The sequence below is a fragment of the Sus scrofa genome, chromosome 5 (assembly GCF_000003025.6).
Source record: "Sus scrofa isolate TJ Tabasco breed Duroc chromosome 5, Sscrofa11.1, whole genome shotgun sequence".
In the NCBI taxonomy this organism is placed as follows: Eukaryota; Metazoa; Chordata; class Mammalia; order Artiodactyla; family Suidae; genus Sus; species Sus scrofa.
Window position 1 is genome coordinate 99281680 of NC_010447.5, and position 13216 is coordinate 99294895.

Genomic DNA, 13216 nt, shown 5'->3' on the forward strand with positions numbered 1-13216 from the left:
CATTCTTTTAGGCACTTTATATATATGTTAACTTACTCTTCCCAACATCCCTTTGAGGTAGGTACTAGTATCTACCTCAATTTACAGATGGGAAAACTGAAGCAAAAAATAGGTTAAGGAATGTGCCCAAGATCACTGTTACTGTCCAGTGAGGACTGGACTTAAAACCAGACAGCAGAGATGCTGTGCTTACGCACTTAACCATTACATTCCGCCAACTCTCACCAAACTACTGGTGCTCTTTAAAATAGGAATGTGCACTGGGAATCTTACAGAGGGGGACAGTGCATGAAGCATTTTCTTTTTTTTCTTTTTTCTTTTTTCTTTTTTTGCTGTTTTAAAATGGCAAAATTTTATTCTTTTTTATGGCTGAGTAGTATTCCCTTGTATGTATGTACCATATCTTTTTTTTTTTTTTAATTTTCCCACTGTACAGCAAGGGGGTCAGGTTATCCTTACATGTATACATTACAATTACAGTTTTCCCCCCACCCTTTCTTCTGTTGCAACATGAGTATCTTGAAGCATTTTCTTGATTAAGAAATTCTTTTTTCTCAAAGTTGTGTTAGAGAATCTTTGCTCTTCAGCACAACAATCTGGACAGTACTTCTGTAGAATAATCAGACTGATTTATCTTTCTTCAAAGGCATTTCTAAAATACTCTGGAGCCGGCTTACTTGGTTTATGGCTTGTAATGAAACTAACCAAACAAACCCGATTAGAATTAGAGAATGACTACAAACAGGTAAGTAAAACAGGTAGTATATTAAGCATAGCAACAAGAGCTGATAGCAAGCTGACGAGAGCAAGCAGACATGAATGTCAGAGGCGAGTGGGGGTGGACATCCCAGAGATGACGATTCTGCATAAAGAGCCAAAGAGAATGAGCCATGGCCATGGGGACATCTGGGGAGGCGCATTCCACGCAGAGGAGACACTACGTACAAAGGCCCTGAGGCAGAAAGAAGGGTTCCCGGCATTTCTAAGAAATAGCAAGGAAAGATGAACAGACACAAATAATTGAGAAAACAGCAGAAATAAGATCAGAGAGATAATGAGTAGCTACAGCATAAAAGGCTTTGTAGGTCACAGTGAAAATATCAGCTTTACCTTTAAGTGAATAAGAAACCATGGCAAGATTGGAAGCAAAATCTCACATAAAAATATTAATAGGATCACTCTGGTTATTGTGCAGAGAAGAGACTCTAGGGGGCAAAAGCAGAAGCAGCAAGGAGGTTGCCACCTGCTATAATCAGATGAGAGATGATGGCTTGGATCAGCATCTACGATGGTCATCCAGCCATAATGGTGGCTTGGACCAGGGTGGTGGCCCTGAGGATGCTAAGAAGTGGCAGCACTTCAGATTATCTTTAATGAGAGAGACCACAAAACTGCTGAAGGATGGGATCCAGGCAGTGTGAGAAAGAGAGGAATCAAGGTTGCCTCCCGCATTCCTGGCCTGAGCAACTGGAAGAATAAGGCTGTCATTCACAGGACTACAGATGTGAGATTCGTCAGCATGGAGATGGCACTGAAAGCCATGAGACAGGAAGACATCACCTACGTGGTAGGAATAGATAGAAAAAAGCACGGCAACAATGAGAGGTCTGAAACAGGAAGAGGAATCAGCAAAATAATCTAAAAAAAAAAAAAAAGAATGAATGAAAAGGGTGAGTATCTTAAGAGGGAGTTGCCCTATATATGGGAGAAAAAGTGGTTTCAGTAAAAAAGTGGGAAATTGTGTGGAAATACTGATGGCAGGCTAAGTAAGATGAGGACTGAGAACTGACCAGGGAATTTAGCCACATGGAGACATGACTGCCCCGAAAAAGCAGTGTGACAGTGACGGAAGTAAAGCCCGATTGGAATTCAAGTGACAATGGGAAAGCAACTGGCAGCGCTTTCAACAAGTTTTTCCAATAAAGGAAAGAACAGATAGAGGATGGTAGTTGGAGGGGAAAGTCCGTCTATTTTCAGAATCTGTGCTCTTAACCACTAATGATATATGACTTCATTTAATAACGCTAAAAACTGGCCGTCGGGGCTCACTAGGTGGCAGAGGAGCAGACACAAAGAATTAACTGTATATTTAGATCCAAAAAGAGCAGCGAATCACAGATTAAGCACTCCGGGAGAAGAGAGTGAGGAGAAGAAAAAGATACCACAGAGGTCCTTGAAGTTGGGTTTTAAAGGAAACCTACAATTTCACTTGCCAGAGCGCAGGGGGCAAAGGATGGCAGACATAAGGAGGCCAGTGTCTCAGGTAGGCAGAGGAGCTCCAAGGAAGCAAACAAGGTGCAAAATGAATTGCATGGGAAATGGGCCATCTAGTGCACCAAGGAGTGTGCCTGGGCCGCTGTCCGGGGTCCGAGAAGGAAGAACGGAGAGATGAATTAGGTTGGAAAGGGCATTCCTGACACCTTAGGGATGGCCTTGTGCACCATAACAACGATATTTTAGTTTCTGAGTACAAAGTAGAGGAATTATCAAACATTTTGAAGTTAGAAAAGTGACATGACTTTTTCTGAAAGATAACGGTGGACTTAAAGAACAGATTAAAAGGGGGCCCTCTGTCAGAATAAAGCATGGTTAGCATGCAAAAAAGGCATCAGTATTCTTCCTTTTAATAAAAGTGAATGCACTGGATCTACTTAAAATTCTACTCGAGTGAACACACCACCACCCACATGCTTTCCGCAAAATCAATTGTAAGAACATGGTTTACTTGCAGCATTTTCCAAAGAAGCAACATGAGTGTAGGAAATTTGGGGAAAAAGTGGAGTAGACATATACTAAATAAGAATAAGCATAAGAAGGACAGAAAGTATCAAAATTCAGTTTCTCCATGACCACAAAATATTTGTGAAATTACTTATTTGTGCCTTTTATATGCTAATACATATTGAAAGACTTAAAGGATCTTTTAAGTCTTTCTTTAAGACAACATAAAATTCTGCTGACAATGGCAACCACTTAAAGAAGTTCCAAAAATGTTCAGAATGCTCGTCAATTTAAAAAGATACAGACTCATTCATTTTAATTTGACCACACACTGTGGACTAAATAATTAGCTTAAATTTTGTGAGCCAGTTTGCAAGAGCTGTCCTTTCCGGTACCTATTTGATTACTGCAAAATCAAAATGAAAATTAAACTAATTCATAATCACATCATCAAAAATTATGCGTTTCCTTAGAGAACAGACTTGTGGTTACCAAGGGGGTGTGGAAAAGGAGTGGGAGGGCCTGGGAATTTGGAGTTAGGAGATGCAAGCTAACACATGTAGAATGGAAAAACAATAAGGTCCTATTGTACAGCACAAGGAACTACATCCAATCTCCCGGGATAGACCATGATAGAAAATAATATAAAGGAAGAAAGTGTGTGTGTGTGTGTGTGTGTATGACTGAGTCACTTTGCTGTACAGGAGAAATTGGCAAAACATTGTAAATCAAATGTAATTTTAAAAAAAGGAGTTTCCGTCATGGCTCAGTGGCTAATCAATCTGACTAGCATCCATGAGGATGCAGGTTGGATCCCTGGACTCGCTCAGTGGGTTAAGGACCTGGCGTTGCCATGAGCTGTGGTGTAGGTCCCAGATGTGGCGCGGATCCAGTGTTGCTGAGGCTGTGGCGTAGGTTGGCAGGTGCAGCTCTGATTGGATCCCTAGCCTGGGAACTTCCATATGCCACGAGTGTGGCCCTAAAAAGCCAAAAAAAATAGATAGAAAAAACCAAGAAGAAACAGAAGATTGACAGAAAAGACTACATATCTTTTGTACGCTGTTTCCAGTACTCACTGTGAAAGGCAATACTAAAGGAAGTAAATATACACATCAATCTCTCCGCTCCATCCCAAAATGTTTCAAAGGATTTTCATCCCATGAAACGTTTTCTTTGGCATTTTACTCCATTAGGATGTTTCCAGATAAGGACTAATTATAATATTTTAAAAATTACATAAATTATTGAATTTTAACATAAATGTTAAATGCTAAACCACGGTTATAATTAATAGAATAAAAATGCTATAATATTTAAGTCCACGAAAAAAGTTTACTAACCTTGGGTTACATAAACAATAATTAAAGAAACTTTCAGAATAATGTTTTAAGTATTCTGAGATATCATATCACTTCAAGACTATTCAGATACGCCAAGGGGAAGAGTAAGAAGAAAAACACCTAAAGAAGATAGCTAAGTGTTCAGAGTAGGAAAAGAAACTTAGAGGAATGCAGCTTAATGGAAAACACGAAGAAGAGAGTTTGGGAAAAACCATCACTAACCAGACCAATCATGGCTGGAAGGTCAGTGAAGATCTGGAATGAGAGACGTCTCGAAATAAATCACAACATAACCACCAAGTAATACAGGCAAGCAGGAATACGGAGGGCTGGAGAGATTTGATTTTTTCTTTTTTTTTTTTTTTTGCTTTTTAGGGCCGCCCCTGTGGCATATGGAAGTTCCCAGGCTAGGGGTTGAATTGGAGCTGCAGCTGCCAGCCTACACCACAGCCACAGCAACTCAGGATCCGAGCTGTGTCTGCAACCTACACCACAGCTCACGGCAACACTAGATCCTTAACCCACTGAGCGAGGCCAGAGATCGAACTCACATCCCCAAGGATACCAGCTGTATTCGTTTCTGCTGAGCCAGTTTCTGCTGGGCCAGGACGGGAACTCCTCGGTTTGAATTTTTAAGTGAGAAGAAAGGTTCAAAAGAGAGTGTAGATGATTTTAAGTGGTCATTAAGAGAAGAACAAACATATTAACAGATAGGTTTGAGGTCCTAAAGGCAGGCAGACAGTCTATATTTGTGGACATGAATGTGGATATTTTGCGACTTTTTCAACAAGGTTAGCATCTTGGGGTGAGCTCAGGAAAAGGAGCTAGTTTTCAGGAAACCATAAGAAATGTGCTTTTCGACATTTTAGAGATTAACATATGGGAAAGAGAATGGAGACTGGGATACAGATTTGGGAATTGTCTATATAGAAATGACACTTGAAACCAATGCTATGTGTAGATATTTGTACATCGTAATTTCTTCCTCTGAAAAAATGGATTATTTTTTTCTTACAGAGACATTATACCTAACCTGAACACTGCTTCTATCTCTGTCAGTAAGTGTGGATTCACTTTTTTTTTTTTTTTTTTTTTTTGGTTTTTTAGGGCCACACCTGAGCCATATGGAGGTTTCCAGGCTAGGGGTCGAATCAGAGCTACAGCTGCCGGCCTACACCACAGCCACAGCAACATCAGATCAGAGCCATGTCTGTAACCTACACCACAGGTCACGACAACGCCAGATTCTTAACCCACTGTGTGAGGTCAGGGATCGAACTCGCAACCTCATGGTTCCTAGTCGGATTCGTTTCTGCTATGCCATGACGGCAACTCCAGGATTCACTCTTGAGAACCTGAAAATTGCCCTATTTTAATTTGAAGAATAACCCTATTATAACCATATGGCATCAGAAGATTAAAATTATAATTAGTAAGCAGACATTAATGAAAGCTGAAGGGATTTCAAATGTATGCCTGAGTGAAGGGGCTGTTGAACTAATATGACGATAAATTCTCCTACTCCTTGCCTCTATGTATAAGCAGCCATTATTTGGGAAAAAAGGAAACAAAATAAAACAAATGCAGGACTACATTCTACCAGCAGAGACATGAGTGGCCACAATGGCTGTTTTTAATTGATAGTACTGAGTTCAGTGGTTATGCTGCAGTGGTTGTGAAATATTTTAAATATAACTCCTGCTCATATTATAATCTTACATTCTCTGAATGTAAGATTTTAATACTCCTCAAATTCTAAAGTACATTTTATATGCATTACTTTATTTTTTTTTTTTTGTCTTTTGTCTTTTTGTCTGTTGTTGTTGTTGTTGCTGTTGTTGCTATTTCTTGGGCCGCTCCCGCGGCATATGGAGGTTCCCAGGCTAGGGGTTGAATCGGAGCTGTAGCCACCGGCCTATGCCAGAGCCACAGCAACGTGGGATCCGAGCCGCGTCTGCGACCTACACCCCAGCTCACGGCAACGCCGGATCGTTAACCCACTGAGCAAGGGGAGGGACCAAACCTGCAACCTCATGGTTCCTAGTCGGATTCGTTAACCACTGCGCCACGACGGGAACTCCTATATGCATTACTTTATTATCACAGCAATCTTTTAGGACAAAAGGGAATCATTAGAACCACAGTTTAGTAATGATCAACCTAAGATACAGTTGTTGCAAATTTGTGTTACTAACTCAAACTCAAAGCTTTTTTTTACCAGTAACAGTGATCCTGAAAAAATTCATCTGAAAACTAAACATCACTTAACTTATAATACAGGATAAGTTACTCTTATTGAAATAAAATCCCCATACCATTTGGTGATGCCATAACAATCTTTAATAATATCCTGAAGAACGGCACGATAGAAGAGTGATTCAGTAGGCAGCTGAAAAAAAAAAAAAGTAGATATATATGAGCAAAGGAAACAAATGAAAAACAGAACTCAAAGCAATACCTGAGAGTCAGGATCATAAGTGAGTATCAGAAAACTGACTTTGCTGCTAAACACAGGGGATAATTTTATAACTTTTCTATTCTAAGTTAAAATGTACCCTGAGGCTACTTCTCAGTGAGAAAGTAATTCTGCAAGAAAACAGAAGAAACTATAAAAGAAGTCGTAGTGAAAGAGAAAGAAAAGGCATAATCAAAGAAAAATTAGCTAATGCCCCAAATGGATTGCTTATCAGTTAAAAATGCAGAAATAAAATTTCACAACCAATCAAGTCAGCTCTGTATAAGACAGCAGAGAGAAGGCCACATGCCGAGAGAAGAGAATGTGGGTCTGTCCTAACGGTGGTAGATTAGAGATAATATTAGGACTCACAGCCAGAGAGAGAAGGTACTAAGTAAGAACATACCAGAAATACGTCTGATGCCTAAAACATCTCAGCATTGGCTACTACAGATTTGAGAAAAAGAGTTTTGGAAAGGACATGAGATCAGAAACTAACATTTTGGCAAGGCATCATTTCGTGGGGACAAAAGGGTAGGAAGTGTCTATGAAGTTGCAAAAGCTTTGGAAAGGAAAGGAAGAAGGGCCCTAAGGAAGTAGGATTGTTTCAAAGAGGTGGAAGTTTTAAAGAGTACTTTACATAAAAGGAAGACTGCTTTACTGGGGCAATCTAAGAGAGAGCCTTACACTGGGAAATTATTTGAGAAGTGGCCAAACTCTGTCCACAGCCCTACAGACCTCTTCATATTGATAGTATGGGAAAGTCCAACACAAAATACTCAGAAACAACAAAGGTGTTTCCATCACAGTTACTACTGGGGGAAAAAAAAAAAGAAGAAGAAGAAGAATGAGCGAGTATGGAGGAGGTCAATAATAGGGAAAGCTGTTGAGAAATCAAATACGGTAAAAACCAAGAAAGGTACGACGACTGGTATTGTTTCAGAGACAGAGTTCAGTGGAAGGTGTGTATCCACTGATTTCTCCTGTTGTACCTTCTATTCTCTTTTGAGCCCCAAATCGTTATTTTCACATGTTTTCAACTAGAACATGTTTGGCTTCAGATGGAATTTAACAAAAAAATAAAATAAAATTATGCCTGCTGCTCAGGCAAAGCATCTAGTACACTGCCCACTTCTAACATCAAGTGCCCACACTGTGGGCCCCAAGTGCTGAGACGACAAAAAGCCAGAAACTGAGAGGTGAGGGTCAAGCATGATTTCTTGGGTCTTCACCCCACGGCACTGTCTTCTTAAGTCCCTGGAGAATGTCTGCCTCAGAGGATCCTGACAGTGTACTCTCAACACCACCACTACAGCCTCTCCGGATGGTGGCAAGAGTGGGGCGGGGGCGTCCCGTAGGAAATGGTGTTAGGAATATCACAGTCCCCAACTCGACTCCTAAATAATTCACTGAAAGCAAACACACATGTATAGTTGAGTGCCTACATTAAAATTTATAACCTTCAAAAAGCATACTCTTCATCTATCTCTTTTCAAATAAAACTCATAGATTTGAGACAAAAAATCTCTGACATCTAAATTTTCCTTTCCTGAAGATTTCTCCAAAACTTTTCGTGAACTGTTTCCCATCCCTGGATGTATTTTCGATGTGACATTTTTTCATCTTGAGTAAGCCTTTCCTACAGAAGCCCAACTTTCTACTTCACCACCCATTCCCTGTTTTCTCCAAATCCTTTCAGTTCCCTCACAAAAATGGTGAAATACCTTTTCATATGTTAACACTTAGTCTTATATTGTTTTTTTTTTGAAATTCAAGGCATTTGTGGAAATTATTACATGAAGTGAAATATTAGTATTATAAATGGCTTACGAAGTCCTTAACTTTTCATTTGATTAGCCGTAATAGAGACTTGAATTTTACGTAGATTTTATGACACTCGTAAAAAATATCTGAGCTGTTATTTGAACTAAGGAAGTCTAGCTCTGAAGTCCCAGTACTAAGCCATGATGCTATCGTTTCTCTCTGACCCTTAGGCAGGGACACGATTAATTTTTTACTATATGCTTTCATTTAGGAAAGAAGAGAAGAGGCTTCTAAAAATAAAGCTCTCCTTCTCATGCCTTTGATAAAAAACACATAAAATGGTATATAGATAATTTAGAAATAACTGTATATTTATACAGTTATTAAAAACTGATGGTAGAAAGGCCCCCTCCAAAAGACCAAGAAATGTATTTTAAGTAAGAGAACATTCAAAAATGGAATGCACAGAGGAGTACAAACAGGAGAGAATAAATCATCATTCCCAAGTTACCGTGAGGAACTCAAGAGCTGCAGAGCTGCTTCCTAAGAGAAAGCAAGAGTTATGAAGTGCCGCTGAAAGTGCATTCCTAGAATAACCAGGAGTATCCATCCTGGCAAACACAGATGGGGCTACGTGGGCAGGAAGTCAACATGTCCTGAGCAGCCTGTGCCTGACTGCTCCAGGAATAAACTAGATGTGGCTCAGAGTTTACGCTCTTTCCTTCACAAGTGACAAGTTAACTTAACACTTGAAAGCATTTTAAAATGGGAGGGAGCAGAAAGAGGACACCCTTACACCAACATACCTGACATGCATTTTACAGGTCTAGTGGAAAGAGCACTAAGTCAGAACTCCGCAATTAATTAAGTGAGCCAGAATATACCCTTAATCTGCTGCGGGTATCATGTTCCCATGTTAAGTTGGGGGATACCCAACTCCTAAGATTGACTGTAAACAAGAGCAAGCACTTGGGAAACTGAAAAACAAATGCCCTGGGGCATTATTATGATGAAGGCTCTTTCCTCTGCCAGTGGATGGGCACTGTGGTAGTTAAGAGCCTGGGCTCCAGAGTCCGAGATTCAAATCTCAGAGTTCCCTACGTAACGGTGTCCTTGTGCGCATCGTGGGATGCTAGCGCCGACCTCACAGTCTATGTAGACGTCGCTTTAACGGATGAAGAACATTCTGACCAGTACACTGGCAAGCAACGCGTTAAGCCTGGGTATTATTTTTCATGATCATAATTATTAACCACCTACAATAGCAGCAACAGGTGACATTTTATTTTTGAGCACTTACTATATGATAGAAGTGGTTTTAAGCATTTCACATCTTTCACTCATTCAATCCTCAAAAAACTCTATGAGCAAGGTATTACTGTTACTCTCATTATTACTGTTGTTTTACTCTTTGCATTTTACAGATAAGAAATTAAGATACGGAGAAATCATGACATATGTCCCAGGTCACTAAACCAGTAACTGACAAAGACAGGAGGCAAACAAGCAGCATGAGACTAAAGTCTACACACTTAAACATATACTGTAATGCCTTTAAAAAATCACTTTTCATCAATTTTTAGATAGGCACAATGAATACTTACAAAAAACCACACAAAGTTCTTAGCATTGTGTCTGGCCCAGAGTAAGCATTCAGTAAACGATACTTGTTGCTACTATTATTTTTAAAAATTCAAATTGACATATTAATGTTCCCTGAAAAGAAGCAAAAGAGAGATTTCTAAAATTTAGGTCCAATAAGAAACTCTTGTGAAAAATTTTAAAAGAACTCTTAAAAAAACTTTAAAATTCCTAAATGTTTCATGAATCATAGCGGACAAGGAAACTACACAAATTTTTATTTTTTTTTTTTGTGCAAACCCATCTGTCTGTTGCAACTAATGACTAATGAAGTTAAAAAAAAAAGAGTGAAAAAAAACTAACCCCCCCAAAAACCTAAATGTGTTTCAGACTACAATTAAAAAATAAATTGAATGCTATACCTCATTTACCTTTGCTTGAACTAAATCCATAAAAGCCTGACAGTCAGCAACAGCATGTTTAGAAATATTTCTAAAGTGTTTAATATAACATGAAGAAATGAGGCAGTAGTACAAGCGTATAATGTGGTGGTTTTCCTAAATGGTCAATTTACTTTTCCTGAAAGCTCCTATCTTTTTTCAAGTAAATGTACAGAAAATATATAAATTTGAATATAAGTAGGTGACAAGAAGAGGTGATATTTACTAAAGTCCATCAGGTTTTAAGCTCATCGGCAGGTCAAGCATGATGAGCACTTGGAGAAAAACTATCACGTTCATCAGCTGGATTAGAGCAAACGCTCTTACTTACCCCTTGGCCAACTGCAACCCGTTCCAGTGCCTTGAAGGAGAGGAAAAAAAAAAAAAACAAAACAAACCACAGACAGCTGATATATTTAGTCTTATCTTATAAGACTTATAAACACACTTGTATGAGGGCTTGCAAAAGTGACATTTAAAAAGATTAACTGAGGGAGAACATATAAATTTATACACTTAAAAGTGTTAATCTCATTAAGGAATGTTAGCCGTACGCCAGATAATTTAGAGCTGATTTATGGATGTGCGTCATGTACACAAACACATACACCCAACTGTATACACTCCTTGAATTTCAGAAGGAATTAGAAAACAGAAACAAAATAAAATGACATATTCTTGGCTCACGTTTATTGTAGCTAAGACAAATCAATTAAATCCAAAACTACTATATGTAAATATTTATATACTACTTTTAAATTTATTTTCTTCCATTTTTATAAACACATAATTTCATCTTTTATTAAACAAGATTATACTGAACAGATTATAGTTGAAATCTTAGTTTATAAAGTACACATATTTTTGGTCTGCATGGTCTGAAAATTCAAATCAAAATCACATATGATCAAGATGCCACAAATGAAATTAATACATATTCTTGCAATTTTATGTGTAGCTGGTTTTACACTTATATTTATTTAAAATTCAAAATACTTTAATAAAATATCTCCTAATATTTCTAATAAGCACTCATAACACAACATACATGAAAGATTTCTTATAACTTAAATATGGAATAAAGCCTTCTGAAACTTGTTTTTTTTAGAGACATATATTTCCATACTTACGCTGTTTTATAACTGAATTAGATTTTAATATTTTCACCAAAGTTATACTTTAAAATTTTAATTAGAAAATATTTCAACAGTAGTCAGGACATGGCAACAACCAAATGTCCACCGATAGATGAATGGATTAAGATGATGTACAAATACACAATGGAATACTACTCAACCATAAAAAAGGAATGAAATAATGCCATTTGCAGCAACATGGATACAACTAAAGATTATCATACTAAATTAAGTCAGAAAGAGAAGAACAAATACCATATGACATCACTAATACGTAGAATCTAAAATATGGCACAAATGAACCTATCTACAAAGCAGAAACAGACTTACAGCCAGAGAGAGCACAACTGTGGTTTCCAAGGGGGAGGAGAGAGGGAGTGGGATGGACTGGAGTTAGGCTTAGTAGATGCAAACTATTACATTCAGGATGGATAAACAACGAGGTCCTACTGTATAGCACAGGAAACTATATTCAGTCTCTTGGGATAGACAGTGATGGAAGATAATATAAGAAAAGAAATGTACATATATGTATGACTGGGTCACTTTGTATACAGTGGAAATTGGCACAACATTGTAAATCAACTATACTTTAATTAAAAATAAAACAAAAGAAAATATTTCCAAGTTCCTATCGTGGCTCAGCAGGTTAAGAACCCAACACAGTGTCTGTGAAATGGGGTTTGATCTCTGGCCTTGCTCAGTGAGTTAAGGATCTGGAGTTGCCACAAGCTGCAGTACAGGTCACAGATGTGGCTCAGATCCCAGCACAGCTGTGGTTGTGGCGCAGGCCAGCAGCTGCAGCTCCAATTCAATACCTAGCCTGGGAACTTCCATATGCCACTGGTGTGGCTTTAAAAAGAAACGAAAAAAAAAAAGAAAGAAAGAAAATATTTCAAACAAAGAAATTCGTAAAATACAACAGATCTGCATAGACTTTCTACTCAAATTTAAAATACTTAGATTTATTTCAGACGGCTAGGTCTTCATAAACAGCATTTTTTAGGGGAGTTCCTATTTGTGGCTCAGTGGGTTACAAACCCAACTAGTATCCATGAGGCTGCAGGTGTGATCCCTGGCCTCACTCAGTGGGTTAAGGATCCAGCACTGCTGTGAGCTGTGGTGTAGGTCTCAGACGGGGCTTAGATTTGGTGTTGCTGTGGCTGTGCTGTCGGCCAGCAGCTGTGGCTCCGACTTGACCCCTAGCTTGGGAACTTCCATATGCCACAGGTGCGGCCCTAAAAAAATTTACTTTGTTTTTAAAGTTTTACTGAAATACAGTTGATTTATAATGTTGTGTAAGTTTCAAGTGTACAGCAAGTGATTGTGTTATACATACATATATATATAGACATATTTTTTTTTTAGATTCCTTTCCATTATAGGTTATTACAGAATATTGAGTATAGTTCCCTATGCTGTATAGTAGGTCCTTGTAGACTATTTTGTAGGGTGTATATTTTAATTCCAAACTCCTAATTTATTCCTCTCCCACCCTTTCTCCTTTGGCAACCCTAAATTTCTTTTCTATGTCTGAGTCTATTTCTGTTTTGTAACATTTCTGTTTTCATTTGCATCATTTTTAGATTCCAAATAACACTTTTTAGATACAGCTGAATCAAGTCACTTTAACACTGAAAGATTACTTACAGACCATCCTAAGTGCACATTTTGCAGATGCACAAGATCAGGACAATGTAATTTGCCAAATGTTACAAGCTGCTAGTTAGCAGGTGAGCAGGAACTAAAAACTTGTTTTTTGGTCCCCAATTTACTTTT

General features: G+C 38.3%; 1 protein-coding gene across 6 annotated transcripts in view; it reads right to left on the bottom strand.

The window, feature by feature from the left end:
• Nucleotides 1-13216, bottom strand: part of METTL25 (methyltransferase like 25) — a 141951-nt gene that overhangs the window by 65045 nt on the left and 63690 nt on the right. For 4 of the 6 annotated variants that reach the window (XR_002344285.1, XR_002344284.1, XM_021092803.1 and 1 more), the window contains exons 7-8: nucleotides 10633-10662; nucleotides 6377-6450 (exon numbers count right to left, since the gene is read on the bottom strand). Coding sequence is in view for 3 of the 6 variants with exons in the window: in XM_021092803.1 (XP_020948462.1) it covers nucleotides 6377-6450; nucleotides 10633-10662 (104 nt within the window). In the remaining 3 variants the exon portion in view is untranslated. Of the gene's footprint in view, nucleotides 1-6376; nucleotides 6451-9884; nucleotides 9997-10632; nucleotides 10663-13216 lie in introns of all 6 variants that reach the window. The other 2 variants (XR_002344286.1, XM_021092802.1) reach the window with 2 other exon arrangements.